A 24079-nucleotide genomic window follows, 5' to 3' on the forward strand; every position below is an offset into this window, starting at 1 on the left:
AATTGGATAATCCGTAAGTTTTATATTGATTTTTTTTTTAAATTTTGTTTTTCAAAAATATAAAAAAATAAAAACAAAATTCATGATTTTACCACGTGTAACAACAACTATGTTGAGTGTGCCAAGCAACAACTCTTGAATAGTGCAATAACCCACCGTTTGCACTTTGCAATTGCATCACCACATTCTCTCTCTCTCCTCTTTCGGAGGTACATTACTTTGTTTTCACTTTTACACTTATTCATTCATTAATCTCACATCCCTCAAGTTCCTCCTACTAGCTTAGGCCTTCTCGTTCAAATCAATAAATTCAAAAAACCCGTTTCCTCGGCGCGTTATTGCACTATTCAATCCCCACCTTTCATTCATTCATCCAAATCCCATTCACAATTCGCAAACACGTTTTTTGTTTTTTGTTTTTTAATAATAGTTTCATCAACGTGAAAATGGCTAATTGGCATTATTATATCAATCATATTTGCTATATTAATTTATTTATAGCATGACGGAGGAGTGGATAAAATATTAACGTTGGTTGTTTGTTTGTTTGTTTGAATGTAGGATAGGAACAGGCACAGGACCAGTGCACCAAATATAGGGAGAGAGTGAAGGAGGCAGCAGGTTGGTGGGGTTTTGGTTTATTTGGGTGGTTCTGAATTCTGATCCAATTTCACATATAAAAATGGCTGGTTCTCTTCAAAACCAACGACAACAACTTCTTGGAATTATCGAAGAAGAAGAACAAGAGAAATTGCAGAAACAGAAAGAAGAGACTGAGGGGAACAACAACAATAATAACAATAACAAGAGTGACATGGCTCCTACGGCAGGGAATTCGATCCACAGGTCGGGTTCGAGGCCGCAACTTGATGTGAGCAAAGCTGAGATTCAAGGGAATGTGGAGGAGAAGTATCCCACCATTTTGTTGCCTAATCAATCTGATGATTTGTCTCATCTTGCTCTTGACATTGGAGGTATTATATATAGTGCTTATTTATTACAATTCATGTTTCATGATTTTTGGTATGTGAGGTGAAGTACATTTTTTTGGTAGTTTCTTTTAAAGTTTTGTTTTTTTTTTGTTTGAAAATTGTTTGCCCTTATTGCTTCATTCTTACCACGTATGTATGTATGTTATATGATGATATTTAGTTCGGTTCCTGTTGATGCCAAGTGGTTTTTGTTGGGTTTCTGTTTTGGTGGGAGTTTAGAGTTACAATTGGCAATTTCTGTCATCTTTTGAGACCTTCCCTTATTAAACCTTAAAGGGTTCTTTGTTATCTTTCTTCTCGTTTTATATCATTCTTTTGGGTTTTAGACCTTGTTGTATCCCTTATTACTGGTATTTTTATGCTCTTCTTTAAGCTCTGTCTCGGGGACAGTGTCTAGAACAGTTTGTTTTTTTTCTTTTTGGGTTCTTCACAGTTTTGTTTTATACTTAATGAAGTATAATTGGTAAATTGACCAAATTCTGTATTAATTTTAAGGAAAATAAATGGTTGGTAGCATGTGAAATATGTCTGAACTCGGAAACTTACTCTTATTTGATTATATGCGCAGGATCTCTGATAAAGTTGGTGTACTTTTCAAGACATGAAGATCAATCATGGGATGATAAAAGGAAGAGAAGCATGAAGGAGCCATTGGGGCTTTCTAATGGTAACAGGAGAAGCTTCCCTATTCTTGGTGGAAGGCTTCACTTTGTGAAGTTTGAAACGAGAAAGATTAATGAGTGCTTGGATTTCATTCATTCTAAGCAGCTTCACTGTGGTGGTATATAGTCTTGCTTAGCTTACTACTTTTATCAGTCTCTTCTCCACATTTGTTTGTTAAAATAGTACTATTCAATATCATTTTACAATCTTCTTAGTCCTATGCTAATCAACTACATTCAGCAATACATCTCTAAAAAATTTTTTAGCACATGACTGGATGAATTGGTAATTTTGAACTTCATTTCTTGCTTATAGGGTTGGAGTCACATTATTCTGATGGTGTGACTGATCAGAATGGCATAATTAAGGTAACTTTGAGTCTTTGACTGTTTTTTAGGTTCATTCAGAAGACTTGGAAGCTAGGCTCCATTATTTTTTTTTTCTGAATATATCATTTCTTCAAATCATTAATTATAATTTATTTTAGATTGCACGCATGAAACTGTATCTTTTTGCTACTTATCATATGTAGATGTAGTTATTGCAAAAAGGATAACAACTACTTTTCTGCTTGTCTTTACACTAATGCTGTTGAAGTATTATACTGATGCATTCATTGTGTTGCAAAGGCTACTGGAGGTGGAGCATATAAGTATGCTGACCTTTTCAAAGAAAGACTTGGGGTTAGTCTGGACAAAGAAGATGAAATGGATTGTCTTGTGGCAGGAGCAAATTTCTTGCTTAAGGTGGAACCCTGTTTCAAATTTTTTGTTTCACTTGCATTTTATTTAGGTCAGCTATATAGGGGTGATAGGTTGTGTCTTTTGAATTGGTACTCTTACTCCTACTAATTCAAATAGACAATAAGAAATAAAGATTAAAAAAAAAACTGTAGTTTGTCTTTAACTTTGCTTCTTTTTCAAGTCACGGTGTTGCGTTTTCCCCTTGTTTTAAAGGTAAAGAGCCAATTGATTGGCAAGACTGAATGGTCCTTGTCTTGTGTGTGATTTTTTATATAGCTATAGTTGACTATTACTCCCTACTGAGTTTTTCTTCTTGACATTATATGGTTCTTGCTACCAACAAAGCTCTGATTGAGAACTAAGCTAAACCTTTCTGTTGTTGACTTGTGGTAATTCCACCTTTTAGTTTGAAATATGTGAACAGTATGTTTTATGGTATCAATTTTTCTTCTTGGCTGATCTGTATTTTTTATTTTTCACTGTCAATAATTTCTGATTAGAAGTTCTACCCCTTAGTAGGCAATTCGTCATGAAGCTTTCACACACATGGAGGGCCACAAAGAGTTTGTTCAAATTGAACCTAATGATTTATTCCCATATCTTCTGGTTAATATTGGATCTGGTGTTAGTATGATCAAGGTACATTTTGTCTTGTTTCCTAATTTAATCAAACTTTTGAGCTCTTTGCATATTCTTTGATATATAAACTAAATTTGGATAAACTTCTCAACTAACACTTGTAGGAGAAGAAAATTTGAGGTAAAATGAATCAAATTTCTTCTAAAGTTTAAAATTAACTTATGCATTTTAGCTTTTGGAGAAGTTAAATGAGGGTTTTTATTTTAAAAAAAGTTGAGGTACATACGATGACTTTAACTTGAGGGATAAGTTTGATCTATTTTATCTTCTAATTTTCTTCTCGTAAGTATTTATTGAGAAGTTTATCCAAATTGAGCCAAAAGACTAACAGGTGCTGATCTCTATTTTCAATTTCTATTGATATAGGTTGATGGGGATGGTAAATTTGAGAGGGTTAGTGGGACAAATGTTGGTGGTGGGACTTATTGGGGCTTGGGAAGACTGTTAACAAAGTGCAAGAGGTCATTTTCATTTGACTTATTTTTTTATACTGCGATATTTGAAGTATTGAGTATTGACAAGGTATTGAAATGAATTCCAGTTTTGATGAGTTGCTTGAGCTGAGTCAGAAAGGAGATAATAGAACTATGGACATGCTAGTTGGGGACATTTACGGGGGTTTGGACTATTCTAAGGTAAATTTTTGCATTTGTTCTTATTTCCCTATAAATATTCATCATATAAATAGAAATTGTTCAAATTAACTGTATAGAGTAGAAAAATATGAATCTATTCATACTTTCTATCAACCAACTGAGTTTTCCTGGTATAAACAATACTAGATTGGCCTATCAGCTTCCACTATTGCTTCAAGTTTCGGAAAAACGATATCAGAAAAAAAGGAACTTGAAGAGTACAGACCTGAAGACATATCACTCTCTCTTCTACGGATGATTTCATACAATATTGGCCAGGTGAGGTGACTATGGTAATTTTATCCATTTTCATGCATAAATAGAACTGCCAAATATATGCACATTGTAAAAATTATTGGATAAAAATTAAAATATACACTGTTTCAATCAGCTTATCCTATTATTCAATTCTTTAAAAATTAAAATATCAAGGAACAATTTTATAAATTAGACATGTAAAAATAGGGTTCTTCGTATTTAGTTAATTGAATATTTTCAAATTTCACTTAAAATAAATGTGTGGAAGACCAACTTTCTTAAGAGCTTGAGCTTTAGTTGGAGGCTCATTAATGGTTCTATTATCTATTTCTCTTAACATACCCCTCATGCAAGAGCAATTAGAGCTTGAATTACGGACAATCTCGTTTTACCTTAATGGGGGCAGGATGATTCAAATTCTTGACTACATAGAGTCTTTGATATCATGTTAAAAGGCCATCTCTCCCAAGCTTAAGTTGGCAGAGGCTCATGAATGGCTTTCTATCTCTAGCAACATTTATAGAAATGATTGATGAAAGAATATACTCTTTCTAGAAGCTTTTATACAAATGCGAAAGAGTTTATTTTTTCTTTTAATTATTCAATTTATATTTACAAAATTTTATACTAGTTATTTGAAAATTTGCTAACCTTTTTCTCTCAAGATTTAAGAGAGAATGCATTGATTTTTAAATTTATTATTTTCATTGTAAGATTTTCCAGAAATAGTTTCATTTGATGTAAATGCAACCTAAAGAAAACATTGTGGCAATTCCAATCTGTGAAGATGACCTATAAGACTAGTTTTGGGTGATACATGGAAGCATTATCAGGTATCCAGCTTCAGTAATTTTCATGTTTTACTACATTATTTACCTGACCAGTGTTCTTTTCATCTCTGCGTAGATAGCTTACTTGAATGCGTTGCGATTTCGGTTGAAGCGAATCTTTTTTGGAGGATTTTTTATAAGGGGTCATGCCTATACCATGGACACTATTTCTTTTGCTGTACATTTCTGGTACATAAAATTTCTAAAACCTTGACATAGCTAGATTTGTTTTTGTTTAATTAAAATACCGTATTGACTTGTATTTATATTATTTTTCATTTAGGTCTAATGGGGAAGCACAAGCAATGTTCTTGCGTCATGAAGGATTTCTGGGAGCTTTAGGTGCATTTATGAGTTATGAGAAGCATGGTTTAGATGACCTCATGGTGCATCAGTTGGTGGAAAGGTTTCCAATGGGTGCTCCATATACAGGAGGCAAGATTCATGGCCCTCCACTTGGAGATTTAAATGAGAAGGCAAGTGATAATCTTTGTCTGCTGACTCACTTGGAAATATCTAATTTATGCTCGTTGTCTACTGACTCTGCTTAAGATATATGGATAATCTTTAGATGTTTTTTTTGCTTAACTTCTCAATTATGGATTTAGTATGTTGGTTTTTCTTAGCTTTCCGCAAAGACAGCTTTTCAACAAAAGTTAATCCTAACGTCCATAATTTTTAAGTCAATTTAATGAGTGTATTTTTACTTTTTTTAGGGAGCATCAATTCCATTACCATCAACAAGGTCCCCCTTTTTTGTGTTAGATGTTTTTCTTGAAGTGGCAATAATAAAATTGCTAAAATAACTCCACTGATGAGATTTCTGGAATGATTATTTAATGATTTCCCCTGGAATCATATTCTATGGAGTTGGAACAATTGCCTACCAATTTGGGTAGGTCCTAACACAAAATTATGGAACATAGAAATGAATGATGAAAGTACCTCTAAATATGTGGCATGAAATCATAATTTGAAAAGGAAAGAATTAAAAGTTGTTCTACTCAGAAGTGCATGTTTCCTGTGCTATGATTGTTTAAACTTTGAAATAAAAGAACAATCAAATTCTAATTATAAATGTGCTTATAATTAGAATGTATAGAAGGAAAGGGGATCGTTACATTGTTTCTATTAAGAGTATGGTTATGTGGTATTATAGTAGCATCTCTATGGGTCTTAGCAGTAATTAGTGTTCACTCCATTACATTTACACCAGACTATTATCAGTCTATTCAGTCTGTTATTCCGGTGTCACTAACTTTCAGAAATAGTTACAGGTTACCTACTGAATCAGTTGCACGTCACTGCAAGTAACCGATCACCGATTATCGTAATAAAAACCAAAACTTTATCACTATAATCATGAAGTTCTTTTTCATTTTCAGTTCAAGTCATAGAATTCTGAGTCCGTTTCCTTTCTCTTTCTTTTTTCTCTCCCTCCCCCCCCCCCCTCTTTAACACACATTTTTCTCTCACTTTCTCCATTACTCACATGTTGAATAGTTTTTGGTTTGAATTCTTGGTAGATTTATTTTACCTTTCCTTGTGAATTCTTCTAGATCATTATGAATCTGATGTCATCGAGAGTCATTTCCTTAAGTTCTGAAGTGGCTCAATTATTAGAAACTTTTATGTGATTTAGAGTTTTCAATGCAGATTTCGTGGATGGAGAAGTTTTTGCAGAAGGGAACTGAGATTACTGCACCTGTGCCAATGACTCCACTTGCTGGAACTACTGGGCTTGGGGGTTTTGAAGTTCCTTTGTCAAAAGGAAGTACTCTGCGATCTGATGCAAGTGCTCTAAATGTTGGTGTTCTCCATCTAGTACCAACGTTGGAGGTGTTTCCATTACTAGCAGACCCAAAATTGTAAGCGTGATTGCTGAATGCTCGAGATTAAACATTTTCCATCTGTTGGGCTACCAATGTCTTATTTGTTTTGGTAGTTTATATCACCAAAGATGGTAATAAAGCTATATGTGTGTATGACTATATGCATATATTCATATCCATACATACATATATATACTGTAGTAGTCAACAGCGGGGCATAGTGGTGTTAAATCATAATTAGAGTGGAGTGTCCCGGGCTGCTGCTATCTGATTCAAATAGTGGACCGGTTTTCATTGGTGGCCATTGCAACCTAAATAGCAGCCGAAATAGCTTTTGCATCCTATAGCGGTGCTGCCATGATATAGCTTCAAAAATCCATTTTTTAGCCTGAAACAATGTTGTTTAGGGTTTTTTTGGGTAAAATTCTGATTTCTTTCCCTTTTTCTAAATTTTAATGCATTTTTTGCTTTAGAAATAAAATAGTATTTGAAACCCTTCTTCCTTGACCATTCCACAAAAGTTACCTTTGTTTTGACCTCTGTGATTTCACACTTTATAGGATTGTTTTTCCCGTCTTCAATTCCTTTTTCTTTTTTTAACTTTAAAATTCTTAGTTCACATTTTGCTAATTTTTATCCAATCTGTTATGTTCTTTTTCCACTAATTTCACCATCATCTTTCTTTTTTACTTCATTACCATGGCGATTGTGTGTAAACTGTGACACTATTTATCATGAATTTCTTTAATTTTGTTTTTCTTGTTTTAGTATTTATGTGTTGTATAAATTATCTAGTTTGTTTTATAATATTTAAAATAGCTGCCATCTCACCTCCTGTCGTAGCATTTTCTGAGCTAGCTGTTGTGCACTGGTATCCAAGATTGGTAACTATGATATATACTGGATTATTGTACAATTAAATCTTTATTATCAAATTTTCTAAAGTAATTTTCTATTTTGATCATTCATGTAAAATTTAAAGGTCAAGATCCTCTATAACAAACCACTCCTGTCACTTATTTTTGCTTTGTAGTTATTGACTATGGTTTGATTGCTCACTCATCAACTATTCAGTTTTATATATTATTGATATCAGTAATTAATTTTTTGTATTTTTTTTAAATTGACTCTTTATAGGTATGATCCCAATACGATTGATCTCTCAGATCATAGTGAATTAGAGTAAGCAAATTACTGCTATTTAACGCTCACTAGGGCTTCATAATTTGTACTGTTTCTTCTGAAGTTAACACAATTTGTATCTGATGTAGATATTGGCTCACCATTTTATCAGAGCACTTACCAGATCTTGTGGACAAGGTAATCAATTGTTTTAAAAGTTGAAACCCCTAGTATTCATGCATTTGTCTCTTTATATCTCTCAAATGTTTAAACACAATAAGATTGGACAAACACATACACATGATAAGATAAGATGCCCTCCTTAAAGAAATCAAGAAATCCAAACACCACGAAAACAATAAAGACATATAACTGAGCTTGCCAGATTGCCTGCATTTGCATCACTAAAAAGTAAAAACACTTCCCTAAAAAATATTACCCGAGTACTGTAGAGGCTAAAAGGATCACTTTATCAGCTGAATAGTTGTGTATATTCCAAACCGACTAATTGCCTTTCTGTCTTTACTGGTCTTAAAACCTCTGGCTGACATAGTGTAATTGATGACTCCACAATTCACCAAAGGTAACAATGAGCCTGCCGAATAATCTTGCAGCTGGATAGTATTAAAGTAAATAGCTACTATGTAAAACAAATAATCAGATAATACAAAATGTTAAGAGGTAAGGCTTTGTGTAGTATGTGAACCTAAGATCATTGAATGTTTGACATGTTATTGCTGAAAAATATTTATACTTTGGCTTTCAAAATTTTTCTGGAAATCAGTTGGATCATGCAATGTAATTGCTTTGTATACTTATATTTTGTAACTTCTGTCTGGTTTGAGAAAATATTTTATTTTAATTACTTGTTTTACTAATACTTACAAAAATGCTACACTGTTTTTACTTTGTTTCATTTCTTTGAAGATTTGTATAGGAAATAATAAAAATAAAATTTGTTTCATTTATGATTATACGGTCCAGATTTAATCTTCTCACTCATATAAAATGTTTCCTCTCATAAGATATGCCCTCTCTCTATCTCTCTCTCTCTCTTTATATATATATATATATATATATATATATATATATATATATACAAGAAAATAGCGAAAATACAAATGAAAGCAACATATTTTCTCAAACTAGCATGGCTCTTAGCTATGCATTGAGTTTATTGAAGGGCTGGATTCATACCTTGGTTTTTTTTAGTTTTTTGTTTGGTGCTAACTCCTAATGCATGGACCTTCTTGTTGGAAACAAACAGTGAAAGCCAAATTGTTAGAAAGTAGTATATGACTCTGAGATTCCCAATTAAAATATGATAGGCTGTAGCAAGTGAAGGTGGAACTGATGATGCCAAAAGAAGGGGTGATGCTTTTGCTCGTGCATTTTCAGCTCACTTGGCAAGGTAATATTGATACAAAATTCCTGTTTTGATGGCTTACAAATTGCAATCATTATTGATGATGCATGGGCAGCTCAGCTTATCTTGATGTGAACTTGTTTAAGAATCATATTAAGAGTTTTTTTGTGTTGTTTCTCTTTAATCAGTTGAATTAGTTTTAAAGATTTATTTTGGTTCAAGTGCTCTTGCAGCATATTTCATGGTTTTTGAGGCTCATAATAACAAAAAAGAAAGTATGATAAGCAACTTAAGTTCCTGAGAACCATGACTCTACTTTTGGATGCAACTGACTTGCTTTTACCTGGGATATATACTCCACAGATCATGTCAAATTTGCTATTACAACTTTGGATACTTTGATCTCCTACCCTGTCCCTCACCTGCACTTTTAATTTTGTAGTACATAACTCTTTCTCCTTTGAAAGCATGTGAAGAGAAAGGCCCATGTTTGCTTGATGATAAGTTAGAGGAATTGCATTGGATTGAAAAATGGGAACCAAGAGGTGAGGGATATTGGTTCTTAACACAACATTGTTTGAAAGTAACCTATTTTATGGAAATTTCAACTGAGTTGAAGAAATATGAGGCCAAATTTTCATGTGAAGTTAAATCCCGATCTCCAACATAAGACATTGCTAATCAAATAATCAAGTGTTTCAAGTTAAAGAGAATAGTTATAGATGAGAGTGCAAACCAAATTCATGGTGTTTTGGTGACAACTTGTGACTAAAATCTGCTCTCTAAGCCAAGCTTGAGATTTGAGAACTATATCTCCTAATGTTGTTCCAAGTACACAACAAACTCCCACGAGCTTGAATCACTCCACCAATTGTGTTTTTCCTCACAAGAACATAATGATGAAGAAACTTTCCCTCAATTTCAATCCCTAAACTGAATTTCTAGAACCAAAAAGATTTAAGGATGTCTCCTCTGCACTCTCTCGCTAGTTCATGAATACCAAAGGATAATAGAAAAAAAATTGCTCAAATGAAGCTATGAAATTTGTGTAAACTTCCATTAAATAAGTATTCAGATGAAGCGCAAGATGGGTTGACTAAGAACTAGGACTAGGGTCTTAAATCTCTTGTGAAATGCAGGCTGTTGCATATACACTGAAATATAAAGCTTCTGTGTGTCCTTTCAATTTAGTTTTGTAGCATTATTTTTGTTGTATTTGTTATGTTTAATATATTTTTAAAATTCACTGACTTTATTTAGCATAAGCTTTTTTTTCTTTAAAAAAAAGTCAGACTTTACTTGGAAGTTGGCATAACCTTTTTGACTGATCAAACATCCACACCAACTGAATAGGTTGATGGAGGAGCCTTCTGCATATGGGAAGTTAGGCCTTGCCAATCTCTTGGAAATGAGGGAAGAGTGCTTGAGAGAATTTCAGTTTGTTGATGCCTATAGAAGTATAAAGCAGAGGTAATCGCGTTTTTTCCTTATGAAGCTGTAAATATGAGGTATTTACTTGGGTTCTTGATGTAGCTGATTGCCTTATGAATCCCTTGTTATGAGTGCAAATTGTCCAAAAGCAATTTACTTAGCTCAGCAGAAATTAGCTGCATTTGTTCACGCCATGGGATCTGAGTTGGATGTGGATCATATCTACACGGCCCAATGCTTACCTGCATAACCAGAGGATCTGTTACAATGTCTAAAACCTATGACCTGATCATAAGACATCAACTTCTCTGTTGTGCTAAGGCTCACATTTGTTTTTGTAATATATAAATATTCTTTAATAAAGTAATTCAGGCTGGTAGTGTAAGCTTCATTTGATGTCATTTTCATACCTAAATTCTGTGGACAATTCCTTACATTTTTATAACAACTTTAGTTGTGTGGATTGTGTGTAAAATAGGGAAAATGAGGCATCGCTTGCTGTTTTACCTGACTTGCTGGTGGAACTTGATAGTATGGACGAGGTATGCTTGACTAATAATCCTCTGAATTTAGCGTGTTGGGATTGGGAGGAGTCAATATTATTCTTTCATGTAATGTATTATGACTGGTTTATCTAATTAGTGCGAAAGTCCCTTTTAAAGAAAATGTGTTTGACAAATCCATTATTTTGGGTGACAGCATAACTGCATGAGTTAACTTTATGCTGATAGCACACTGGTTCTCATGTAAAATGTGTAGCATTTTTTGTACTCATAAAGTTATGTTGCCACTAATCTAAAACCATTCTTTGTTTCAGGAATCAAGGCTGCTTACACTAATTGAAGGTGTTCTTGCAGCAAATATTTTTGACTGGGGATCTCGTGCATGTGTGGATCTCTATCATAAAGGAACTATTATTGAAATTTATAGAATGAGCCGCAATAAAATGTGCAGACCTTGGCGGGTAGGTGAAGTTAAACATATTGTCAGTTCGGGTACTTGATTTCTGAATTTATTCACCATAGTTGATGGTTGAATACTAAGCTAACTATTTCTAATCTAGGTGGATGATTTTGATGACTTTAAAGAGAGAATGTTAGGGACCGGGGACAAGAAAATGCCCCATCATAAGAGGGCTTTACTTTTCGTAGATAACTCAGGTGCTGACATTGTTCTAGGGATGCTTCCACTGGCTAGGGAGCTCCTCCGCCGTGGAACTGAAGTAAGTTGACTTCCTTTATTTTGGATTATGTATTGGACCACACAGTTTTTGTTCTTTAAGTGTTCCCCTTCCAATAATAATAAAAATTTGATGTGAATTTCAACTATTACTGCTAATAATAAATGTTTTTGGCTTACTAAAAATGTTCTGCTAATAGTTGAATTCCCAGTTCGTAGATAATATTATGATCTATTGGTAGCTCAGTCTCAAATGTGAAATATGCCTACTTACTCAAAATGATTTCTTCTTTATGATTTTCATGATTTCATATTTTAAGTAAAATTTTGATTGATCTTTGTTAGTTTGGCTGCAATACAGCTACTTTGGCTGATCCCTTTAAGTTTATACCATTACTACAATAAAAATGTGTGTTCTTCCAGGTAGTTCTGGTTGCAAACTCACTTCCTGCCTTAAATGATGTCACTGCAATGGAGCTTCCTGATATTGTAGCTGAAGCTGCCAAGGTTTGTGTATTTTTGTACTGTGAACTCTAATTTTTGGTTTGTTATGTTTTATGTTTTAGAATCCCTTATAAATTTCATCTGGATGTCCTCACCATCATTCATATACCTCTTATTTGTTTTAATCCCCTTTGAGGGAACATACTATGTCACTAAAGTCCTAGTGATTAGTGTGATCATTCTTGCAATTAAATTCCTTTTGCGTTTATGTTGTAAAAATTGTTAAGATTTGCTACATTGTCTAGGAATATGGTGTGAATACTTCACATTCTAAATGTTGGACAACCTGAAAATGTCCAATCCTGCAAACTTCACATTCTAGATGTGCAGTCTCGAGTGTGAAGGGTGTTTTAATATGTCTTACATTATTTAGGAATATTTCCAAAATACTCCTTATATAAGGCTTGGCCAATGCTTTTTCCTTGAGTTTGCTTTTGGGGTTTAGTTGTGCCCTCACTCATCTGCAATCAACATCATATTTAATCTCCATTATTGATTTTATCAATGATCAAATCATCCTTCAGTTGAACTAATTCTTCTAGTTTACAGCATTGTGACATTCTTAGGAGAGCTGCTGAAGCTGGAGGCTTGCTTGTGGATGCAATGATTAATACTTCAGACAGCTCTAAGGAAAATCCTTCTTCAGTCCCCTTGATGGTTGTTGAGAACGGGTGTGGTAGTCCATGTATAGACTTAAGACAGGTCAGCTCTGAGCTAGCTGCTGCTGCAAAAGATGCTGATCTGGTGGGAGACTCAATCTGTTTATTTGATAAAATTACTGTGTATCTAAAAAGTTCAAGAAGAAAGTTATTCTAATCAAGCTTCTTTATTTGCAGATAATTTTGGAAGGGATGGGGAGAGCACTTCATACTAACCTAAATGCTCGGTTTAAGCGTGATGCTTTAAAGGTAATGCCATTTGGTTTATGGCTAATAGCTATTATTGTAGTTAGATGAATTTAATCTAGCGTTTTTCATCATAGGGTTTTGGTTTAGAGTTTACTGAGCTAATTCTTCTCTAAACTTTATTGTGGTCTTGTCTATGACAATTATCTCATTACTTGGGGTTGTTACATAATACATCACTTACCACTTAGACAGCTTTCTTAATTATTATTATATATATATATACACATACATATATATGTGTGTATTATTAATTATGTTTTATCAACCAGTTCAATTAGCGATCCACCAGTTCAACCACTAATCCTGTGCTCGATCCAATTGATGGTCGGGTCAGTTTTAATAACACTGTTCTCACTAGTCAGCCACATGGAATTTTACATACGTTTTCTACCCTTAATTCTTATGATTTCTAATAATCAATTTCAGGACCTCATGCATGTCTTTGTATACATTTGTTAATGTGTCTGTACTGTACTTGATCACATCTATCTATGTTGATAGTTGGACTTGCATGCGAGCCAAAATTAATATATTATGTTAACGGTGTTAGGTTGATGAGCGTGTTCTGTTTGATACATATTTTTCTCCCTTCTACTCTGTCTTTATTTATTTATTTTGAGTTATTTTTGGCAGCTTGCAATGGTGAAAAACCAGAGATTGGCTGAAAAATTGGTTAAAGGGAACATATACGACTGTATTTGCAAATACGAGCCTGCAAGTTGAAAGCTTCTATGAACGTGCTCATTGTCTAATTCATTCGGGCATATTTGGGGGTACATGAAAGAAGAATCCTCTAGGAGAATTGTGTATAAAATTTTACCTTGTACTTTTTGTATCTGGGCACAGCGAACATCCATACAGAGCTTGGAGAATAATAGAGTTCAAATCTAGCTTTTAAATTCCATGCTTTTTAATGTTAGTTCTGTGCATTAGTTTATTTGGATTTATGTTAGATCATTTAAAATTGCTAAAATATCAGCTAAAGTAATTTTAGATAAGAATTCATATCTTTAGTTCGATTTTTAAAATATTAATTATGGGTCTAAAACTGATTTTAAGATGAAAACAACTATAATTAGTTTTTGTATTGAACAAAATAAACCACAATTATGCAATTATATTTTAATTATCACAATGAAAAGCTTTTATCTCAATAATTTTAATATTTTTACTAACATTTTGGTTAATTTCTCTAATAATGTTGACAGTGTTTCATATCTCACAAAAATCCCACACCTTTTCAAAAATTTATTGAATTATATATTACAATTAAAATATAGTTTACTAAGTAGACCCGTGTTGACAAATAACTAACCTGTAATGAACAGGAAGAGTACAGTAATGTTATGAATAATTCAGTATTGGATACCGGTAATAATATCAATAACAGAATGTTCTCCTGTGTTTCCAGACATGTTGAACTCCAGATATTCTTGTAAGGTCAAAATTGATCAAATGTATATACCTCATTCGTCTAAATCTAGTTGTTCAAAGAGCATAATATGTAGAAACTCAAATGTCTTCCCTTCCAAACAGTGGAGGTAAAAGTCTAGAGCATAGTAATAAAAATCCAAAAAACTGTCAATAGTTTCACCAAACATGACAAAATTCCATGTGTGTGTATTTTTTTTACACTAGCATTATTTTTTAATTATTATTCTCAAAGGACCAAAACAGCCAGAAAAACAAACAAGATCACCTTACAAAGCAAATTGCTGACATATGAACAAGCAAAGAGAGTGAAATGGAAGCAGGGGGCGAATAAAACACTTTACAACCAAAAAGAAGACTATTAGCGTGATTTGCCAAGGCATCCCCTCCTGAGTTTGCTTCCCTAAAAGAATGTTACCAAACTATGTGAGAGTAGGGGGGGTAAACCTTCCATATACTATGAATAACATGGGCCAAGGGATGGTTCATTGGGGAACCTTTTTGCAGGCCCTTCAGAATCGCTTGGAGCTCTGCCTGGACAATAGAACAAGGGGGAGAAGCCGAAAATGAAGCCTCTATTCTCATTCCTAAGCACTCATCCACATTGGATGAAGAAGACAGGTCCCCATCACATTTTCTAGCTTGAACCACTCTTGGGGGGGGGGGGGGGGGGGGATCCAATGAAGTAACATATTAGATGCTGCCGAATAGAGCATGATGGATTTGGTCTTGGTCCAGCGCATGGACAATATTATTAGCATATAGCTAGCATTTCCCATTAAAAATCCATTTATTTCTCCTTTCCCAGATGTTAATCAAGATGACAGCAAAGAGAATATGCCAATGCGGGAAGGGAGGATTGGAAATAGAGAGGTTTTCAAGTAATCACTCCTGACAATCATTTGCAAAAAATTCCTGATGCTTTGGGAGGGGCACGACTGTTCTCCAAATACTTGAGGCTTTATGGCAATCTCTTAACACATGCATCAAGGACTCCCTATCATTTGAACATAGAGAGCATTTGTCGGTCTCTGCCAAGCCCCTGGACCACCTGAAGTTGTTAGTGACCAGAACTTTTTCCCCACTTTCCCGAAGAAACATTTAATTCTTTCGAGTCCTGGCCATCTCCAAATATCTTGCTAACAACATCGGTGGGTTCATTGTGGTTGTAGTTCCTCAAATAGGATGAAGCTACTGAGAAGTTACCATAAAGGCTATACTTTCATGCAAAAGCATCCTCAATGCCATCATCATTACTTATTAAGGGGTATTATACAGAGAGTTAAAGTATTCAACTGCACTCTCAGCTAAGTGAATTAGTTAGGTGTTAGCTTACTACACTGAGTTAGTTAGTAGGTTAGTTATTGATAGCTGTAGCTATCTAAGCCTATATATACCTAATTGTAACACAAAGTTCAATGGTCAATCATATTTTTCATTTCTTTTATTGGGATTCATTGGACTTGGTTACTCATTAGTGTTATACTTAGGTCTTAATGAACCTTGATCAATAATCAAGGGTTATACTTAGGCCTTATTGAGCCTAGACCAATCATAAGTACAACACTTGGGCCTTGATTAGTAATCAGTGATATACTTAGGTTTTATTGGATCTTGGTTAATTATTAGGGTTACACTCTGGTCTTATTGAACTTTGATCAATCATAAGTGTTATACTTGGGCCTTCGGCCTTGATTAGTCATTAAGGTTACACTTTAGCATTAATGGGCCTTGAACAATCATTGGTGTGATACTTAGGCCTTATTGGGCCTTGGTAAGTCATTGAAGTTACACTTGGACCTTGATCAATCATCAAGAGTTACACTTGAATAATAATTAGTGCTACACTTGAGTCTTCATTAGTCATTAGTGATATACTTGGACCTTAATGGGCCTTGGTTAGTCAATAGTGTTATACTTAGACCTTTTTGGGCCGTGGTTAGTTGTTAGTGGTATATTTGAGCCTTAATGGGCCTTGGTCAGCCATTAGTGGTATACTTGGGCCTTAATAAACCTTGTTTAATCATTAGGGTTACACTTGAGCTTTATTAGGCCTTGATCAATCATAAGTGTTATATTTGGACCTTGGGCCTTGATTAGTTATCAGGGTTACACTTTGGTCTCAATGGATCTTTGTCAATCATTAGTATTATATTTGAGTCTTATTGAACTTTGATCAATTATTAAGGGTTGTACTTGGGCCTTGATCAATCATCAATATTACACTTGGGCCTTTATGGGCCTTGCTCAATCATTAGTATTATATTTGAACCTTATTGAGTCTTGATCAATCATTAATGTTATACTTTGGCTTTGATTCATTAGTGTTATATTTGGACCTTAATGGGTCTTGGTCACTCATAGTGTTATACTTGGGCCTTATTAGTTGCTAAGTAATAAAGATTTTTTGTTAATCAATGATCAAAATAAATTCAGTCACTATTCCTGTATTAGAGACTGAAATTAAATTAGTCATTGAAGCACTTAATAGAATAGTCACCAAATCAATCGCCATTTTTCCAAATTTCATTTTAGAAAGTTTAAACCATATTGTGACTAAATTAGCGACTACCTAGGTTGTACCAAAACTTCCCCACGATATTTTCAGTTGCTAAAATCAGTCACTATTTATCATTATTCAACATTTTTCTAATAGTGTATAAAAGATGAATAGAGTATTTATATAAAAAAATAACACCTAAATATTATTATTTAACTCCCAAAATAATATATATGCATAAAAAATTAAAAAAGCTCCCCTTTCTTGTTTTCGACCTTGGAAACACGTAAACAATGTCTCTTTCTTTTTATAGAAACATAATATAAATAATATTTCTAAAATTTTGGTTTTTTGACCAAGCCAACTGAGATCATGTGATTTATATAATCTATCTTACCCAGTGAAATAAGATTTTGTTATTTTTTGTTATCGTTTGAAAAGAATGTTAAACTTCTTAAATACATAAGACAAAAATGAAAAAAATTGTTCACATTCTCTTATATTCAATTTTCGTTGCCAAGAAGAAAATCATGAAAAAGATATTAATGTTCCAAATTAATATTTAGTACATTAGATTTTGTGCAATTTTGAAAATTATTAATGAATGGAAATGCCTATAAATTAATAATGGGTATTTTGATGTTCAAATTACCTGGGCATTTGGTCTAGTGGTATGTTCAAACATCCTATTAACTTTTTTGTGTTTTACAATCATATTTAGGTTCAAACATACTATAAATTAAACAATTTAGGTTCAAATATCCTCTTAGTTATCGAGTGCCACATGGATTAAGGACCACGAAAGCAGCAGAATTCTCATTAAAAAACTAAGCTAATTACTTTTTCAGCTTGACGTACGTAACGTAAGTATTACTATATAATAATGGATCCGTTAACGCATAAAAAGGAAACATTAAATTTTGGTCATATGCTGGTAGTTGGAGAAATCAATATTATAACAGGTAAACTGGTAAAGTATCATCTTCAATAAACAAAATGTTTCACTTAAAAAAATAATGTTTCATTTGTACTTAAAATTTCACATTCATGCAGTTTTTGAATAAATAAAAAAGGGGAAAAAGTCATATATTCCCATTTGTTCTCCAAATACAATTAATAGATATCAGTATTAGTAATTATTAAAAAAAAACGGCACCATTTTCATCAAACTATACTTTTCATTAATTTATTTTCTTAACTTTTTATTTAATCAATAAAAAAATATTTTCTCTGTAAGTGAAGTATTGGTACAAAAAAATTAATTTCGTATTGAAAAGAAATATTAAACAAGTTTAAGAGAGATAATAAGCGTGTGGATTTAGATGTACAAATGACAATACTTTTTATGAAAAGATGAATGTTTAATTCAAGAGGAGATGTGAAAGTACAATAACGAAAGGAAGAGTTGATAAATAAAATGAAGAATAATGATATATAACTCTCTACTATTACTTCAAGTCATCTCTTTATAAATAAAAGAGAGTTGAAGTAACATATATAAAATTCACACTAAAGGACAGGGCTAGAAATTATATGGATCCCGCGCGCAATATGCTGTACGTATTTCAATTTAAATTGCTTTACACTTCTTTTCGTTTTAATTAGCCAAGCTTAAAATAACTTTCATTCCGATGTTTCATATATGTCTTAACTCTCAAATGCACGTTATTATCCTTTTTCCTCCAGTCTTAAGCGTTCCAAGTTAGATCAAAACACGTGACACGTCCCATCCCATGCAAGAGTTACGGAATATTCAGTAATCAATATTCACAATTAAAAGCTTCCACTCCATGAGAACTCTTGACCTCCTCAAAAAAAAAAAAAAAAAAAAAAGAACTCTTGACAAAAATTACTTAAAAACATCTAATAAGGAAAGGAGAATAAGGGAATTGAAGTCAGAACACTAGCAAGTAATCTTAAGGACATGAACAATTTAACAGCCCCACAAGCATAGAGACAGAGATTTTTCATAAAAGATAATATAGTACTTACTGCATTTTTTTTAACTGAAACAAAAAAAAAAAAAAGAACTATCATATCTTCCTCGATGTTACAGCATAAATCCTAAAGCTTTTCATGACGTGTCGCACACAAAGACACAAATAGATATATAATATCATAAACCAAAAGGTAACGCACCAAGGGCAGTCGAATTGGACTCTGAAGCTTCTCTTTCACACACCACTCTCTTGGTTAAGTCAATAGAAACCTGAGAATAAGACCACCCTAGAATAGAGAAACACTACACAGGAAAATACGAGGAACCCTCCCATGATCAAAAGACTTAATTTATAATATAATAATAATATCATATAATATAGATTATACGTAGGGAAAGTGATGATTGATGATCATTGACTAGATCATTGATCAAGTTAACCAAAAGCTAAGAGAGAGCTTAGCCGTTGATCATATGTATATCCATGCATCATGATCATGATCAATGATTTGTGACTTGAGATTTGAAGATTGCCTTGTTAGACCAAAGGGTTTGTGGTGGAAGATCCATAGCCGTTCATCATGCCAGTCCATGATCCTGGGCCGTTGAGATACCCAAATGAGTCTTTTCCCGCATCAGAGCAACCCTGGTCTTGCCATTCAAGGGACAATAGCTGTTTAGGGTTTGGCTTCACATCAATAGGGGCATTATGGTCCTCATTGCTGCTGGCATACGGCAGCATCAAACGCTGGCAAGAGTCCATTAAGTAGTTATTACTACCACCATTGCCGCCACTGTTATTGTTGTTGTTGCCATGATCAAGGGACATAGACATAGACATGCCACCAAATGCTGAAAGACCATGATGATGAAAATTTGGTGGCAACCCATTTTGAGTACTATTCATATCTCCCAGCCCAACACTAGTCATACCCATAGACATGTCACTATTTCCAAAAAAATCAAAATTATTCCTAGAACTACTACCGCTCCCAATTATGCCCTCCAGCTTGCTCTCCATCATGAAGTCAATAGGCCTAGGGTTCTCAATCATGCCAATTCCATATTTGCCCTCCATGAAACTAGGGTTTGCAATATTGGTCCCAAGCAAGTTGCTGAGGTGGGAAAATTGCACATCTGGGAAGGAGGAAAGTTGAAGGTCTTTGGGGTGGCTGTGGTGGTGGTAGGAGGAGGAGGGTGGAGGCTGTGTTGGGCTATTGTTGTTGTTAACTAATTGGTGGTCATTATTGGATTTTTTGGCAGAGACTTTTTTGTTCTTTCTGCAGCCACCACCAACAGGAATGTTCCTAAGAGTGCCACCTTTGGTCCAGTACCTTCTGCAGGTCTTGCAGAAGTACCTTGGCTGAGAGAGACTGTAGTTGTTGTAGTAGCAGAACTTGGTGTGGGTTGACTCACACCTAGGGCACTTTAGGGCAAGGTCATGGGGGGGTCTTAGCCTCCTCTCTATCATGGGCCTTGAGCATGTAAGCATGTCCCCAGAGGGTGAAGAAGAAGAATCCATCCCAGACTCCTCGTGAATTGTGCCCTGACATTTTAAATTGCATAAAGCAAACAAGAAATATTTAATATATATATCATAACCAAAGAAATTAAAATGTGGTGGTGGTTTTATACGTACTGTAAAATTTGTCTTTGTTGGATTTTAAAATGTCTTTTTCTTTTCATTCTTTTTGTTCTCTTCTTCCTAATTTTCTTTTCCTTTGGCTAGCTTTCTCTTCTTTTTTCACCCCCTTTAATTTCCCTTTGGTCCAACTCACAATGCAAAATAAAAAGGGATGCAGGGTGCAATGCAAGACACGTTGTTAATTAGTAACTTCAACTAACTAGAAATCAACCTTGAACAAAAACTCTCCCAAACTGCTATTTTACCAATGAGTTAGAATTGAGAAGCAAGAAGAATTAATCGATATGCTTCATTCTCTCTTGTGATAAAGAAAAAATCAGAGGCAAAATAGTGTACATTTTCATGTGCATGTGCCATGGTATGTAATATGTATATATACTATACCTGCAACCAATGATCTGATGAATCCATGCAGACGTGCAAAGAAGATAGACCCATTCACCGGTGTTTTGTGATAACAACAGTGAATACCACAACCTCAGCTTCTGATCAAGCAGTGTTTATAAAACTAAAGTGCCACGCAGCTACTTGCAGTTTGTCATGAAAAGCATTGCACAAGATCATGAAGAAAGATAGATAGTAGCTAGGAAGAGGAATAATGTGATGATGTGGAAGTGAGGTGTTAAGTGGGAATGAATTGAAGAGAGGGATGATTGTAGCGATAGAATATGTGTGTGTGTGTGTGGTTGCTACATGGGACGGGACAGTGAATAAGAAGGAAGAAAAAGGTGATAGAAGTGAGTGAGAGGAGGCATTTTGTCTCAGAGCTACAGTGAGAGAAACCCCGTCGGTGACAACAATGGTGGGCCTCAACCTGTCTCTCTAATGCCAATAGCTTTATTTTTATTTGGTACTACAGTGATTAGAGTGTTATGTTCTTTAATGATACCCTAAAATATTTTTACATGCTTTAATTCTTTGGATTCATTATAATATTAATTTTTAATTAAAATTTAATCAAATTTAAAATTTATTATTTTTTCTTAAGAGTGTAAAATTTAAATTCTTGCTGGTACTCAAAGTGTGTTACTAATTCAATTACACTTGATTGGGTCTAATGCCAATAGCTTAATTAGCCTCAACTTGACTAAATCAGAATGAACGGTCGGATCTTGGGGAGGTGGTGACGTGGCCCAATGAGAGGCGTTGATATATATATATATATATATATATATATATATATATATATATATATATATATATATACGTGACGGTAGTAGTGTGTGACGTGACAGAAGATTGAGCGAAGAATATTTGGGTCCCCGATAAAGAACGCATACCGAAAGAGCACTCTATTTGCAAGCCCCACAAACACACACACACACACAATACACACCATTTTGGACCCACTCAACCTCCTCCCACAAGCAAGGGATATATTCTCACTTTGCACACACACGCGCCATTGCTCATTTGCTTGCATCCATGCTTCTCATGTGCACCCATGCCTCTTTCTTTCCCTAGACAAGTGAACCTCTCTACTTTAAAATCAAGAAAAGGAAAACATTAATTTGATTATGGGAAAGATGTCTATTTAGTCTTTAATTTGGCAAAGCTGATACATTTGTTTTGGACATTAAAAAATTAATTTAATCATTGATTTTGACACTTAATAATTATCTTATGTTGTTATTCGTTGTCCAAGGGCATTAAAATAATAACTCATTTAGTGATATTTCTGTCATATTTCATTGTAAATCAATTGGCGTCAGTTAGTCATGTACAAGCTAAGTGTATTTCAAGAATATTAGAAACTTTCCGCCACTATTCTCCACAGAAACGCCTGTTAGAATAGACGATTCACAAAGATCAATTACAGATTGTTTATACATATTATATTTCATCTTAAAATTTAATTGATTTTAAATAAAGGTGGCCAACAAATATATACATTTTGTTTCAAGAATTGAGATAAATAATGTGAGACTTTTTAATAATTTAAAGCAAGTTAATAATCGATTATGTGAAATTTAAAAATCAAATTAAGTGATGAATGTTGAAATTGACTTGTTGATTTTTTTTTTTGTAATATCGAGATTAATTTGACCACTAGTGATACTTTTATGAATTGAATTGATATTTTTATTCTAAAATTAAAACCTTCAGATTGAGATATATATTCTTTAGTGAACCTAGGATACTTCCATCAACTTGTTGAGAGTTAAGGATTGATCTTTTAAGATATTGAAATCTTTTTAAGAAATTGACATTTTTAAGATATTTTTCATATATATAAATTTAGGAATTGAACTCCTAAATAATCACATATTTAAGAAACAATATCATCTCTTAATCATGTCATAATGTTTATATATATATATATATATATATATATATATATATATATATATATGCTATCTTCTTTTAACAAAATATATATATTTTTTTAAAAAAATCTTTCATGCCATCTTTGCATTTGCAATTGTCTTCGTAGATACAATATCTATCATTTGTATCTCTTTATATATTCTTTGTTTCAAATTCGTTTAGCAGTGTTAAATTCAAACTTTGAACTGATATTCCACAAGTAGGCGGGTTGGTGTGGGGTGCTAGGGAATAAACTGAAAAGCTTTCATCATAAGGGTGACACCCGAAAGAGAAACGAGGATGCTATCTTTATCCACTAAGTAGAAGATGAATAGCCATGTAGGATATATAGTATATAGTTGGCGTGAGGAACACACCCCACTGGTCTACAGGAACCAAAGTACATATGGCAGTGTCAGGTGAATAAAGTGTGTGTCTTCCCACGTTACTTGCCTTCACCTCACTTCAATTCCTAGCTATAGCTAAAGAAAAATGTTTGATAAATATCCATTAACTTATATATCCAATATCTAGAAAAAAGAGATGAAAATAAGAAAAAAAATATAAATATGATAAAATTTATGATGTGATAAAAAAAAAAAAAAAACATGGAAGAAGTGTTTAAAATTAAAGAATATTTGTATATCATAACTTAAATTCCTTCTTGTGCATATGGATCTCTTTCTTTTCCCGTTGGATGGTCGCGCGTTTTCTATCTGCTTTAATACAAAGATGCGGATTTATTATTGTCTCAATCATAAGCATGTTATCATTGCTACTCAGTGTATGTGCTTGTACTCTTCCCTTCTAGGTACTTGTTGCTTGTTACCTTCTGCTGTAGAGAATAGTACAAAATATCATGCATTAGTGAATGCCCGTTGGTTGGTAAAGGGTCACAACAGCCACAAGACAAAAACACTAACTCCAATATTATACAGTACTACAATTTTTGTGTATAGCACTGACTTCTAATTTGTGGCACAGAAGTATAAATATACTAACAAGGTATATCATGCTGCATGAAAAGTTGTGACCTGTGTTGTGAGAGATAAATCAATGAAAGAGACACAATTATAAGCACCCCCTTTGGACTTAAATGAAAAATATTGTTATAACTCCCATCATTATTTTTTTATGAACAAAAGTTAATTGGTT

At 33.7% G+C, this 24079-nt stretch overlaps 2 protein-coding genes across 2 annotated transcripts; one reads left to right on the plus strand and one right to left on the minus strand.

Moving 5' to 3' along the window:
* Positions 1-251: 251 nt before the first annotated feature.
* LOC114416447 (pantothenate kinase 2-like) lies at positions 252-14021 on the plus strand. The gene is made up of 22 exons (XM_028381313.1): positions 252-974; positions 1561-1773; positions 1971-2023; positions 2285-2401; positions 2918-3037; positions 3404-3498; positions 3579-3672; positions 3820-3951; positions 4837-4949; positions 5044-5236; positions 6417-6628; positions 7730-7774; positions 7864-7912; positions 9043-9125; positions 10434-10550; positions 10990-11053; positions 11329-11475; positions 11575-11733; positions 12114-12197; positions 12744-12938; positions 13031-13102; positions 13736-14021. The coding sequence occupies exons 1-22, from the start codon at positions 683-685 to the stop codon at positions 13823-13825; spliced, it is 2739 nt and encodes a 912-aa protein (XP_028237114.1). The 5' UTR covers positions 252-682; the 3' UTR covers positions 13826-14021.
* Positions 14022-18965: 4944 nt separating this feature from the next.
* On the minus strand, positions 18966-21361 carry LOC114416448 (dof zinc finger protein DOF5.6-like). The gene is made up of 2 exons (XM_028381314.1): positions 21002-21361; positions 18966-20518 (listed from the first exon to the last, which is right to left on the minus strand). Exons 1-2 carry the CDS (start codon positions 21053-21055, stop codon positions 19511-19513), a joined length of 1062 nt encoding a protein of 353 aa, XP_028237115.1. The 5' UTR covers positions 21056-21361; the 3' UTR covers positions 18966-19510.
* Positions 21362-24079: the final 2718 nt, after the last annotated feature.

Source organism: Glycine soja, chromosome 6 (assembly GCF_004193775.1).
Source record: "Glycine soja cultivar W05 chromosome 6, ASM419377v2, whole genome shotgun sequence".
In the NCBI taxonomy this organism is placed as follows: Eukaryota; Viridiplantae; Streptophyta; class Magnoliopsida; order Fabales; family Fabaceae; genus Glycine; species Glycine soja.

Coding starts and splice junctions, on each gene's coding strand:
- LOC114416447 (XM_028381313.1), top strand. CDS start 683: ATGGCTGGTTCTCTTCAAAACCAACGACAACAACTTCTTGGAATTATC. Junction 3,499..3,578: donor CTGTTAACAAAGTGCAAGAG/GTCATTTTCATT, acceptor AATGAATTCCAG/TTTTGATGAGTTGCTTGAGC. Junction 13,103..13,735: donor TTAAGCGTGATGCTTTAAAG/GTAATGCCATTT, acceptor TATTTTTGGCAG/CTTGCAATGGTGAAAAACCA.
- LOC114416448 (XM_028381314.1), bottom strand. CDS start 21,055: ATGGGTCTATCTTCTTTGCACGTCTGCATGGATTCATCAGATCATTGG. Junction 20,519..21,001: donor CATCAGATCATTGGTTGCAG/GTATAGTATATA, acceptor TTAAAATGTCAG/GGCACAATTCACGAGGAGTC.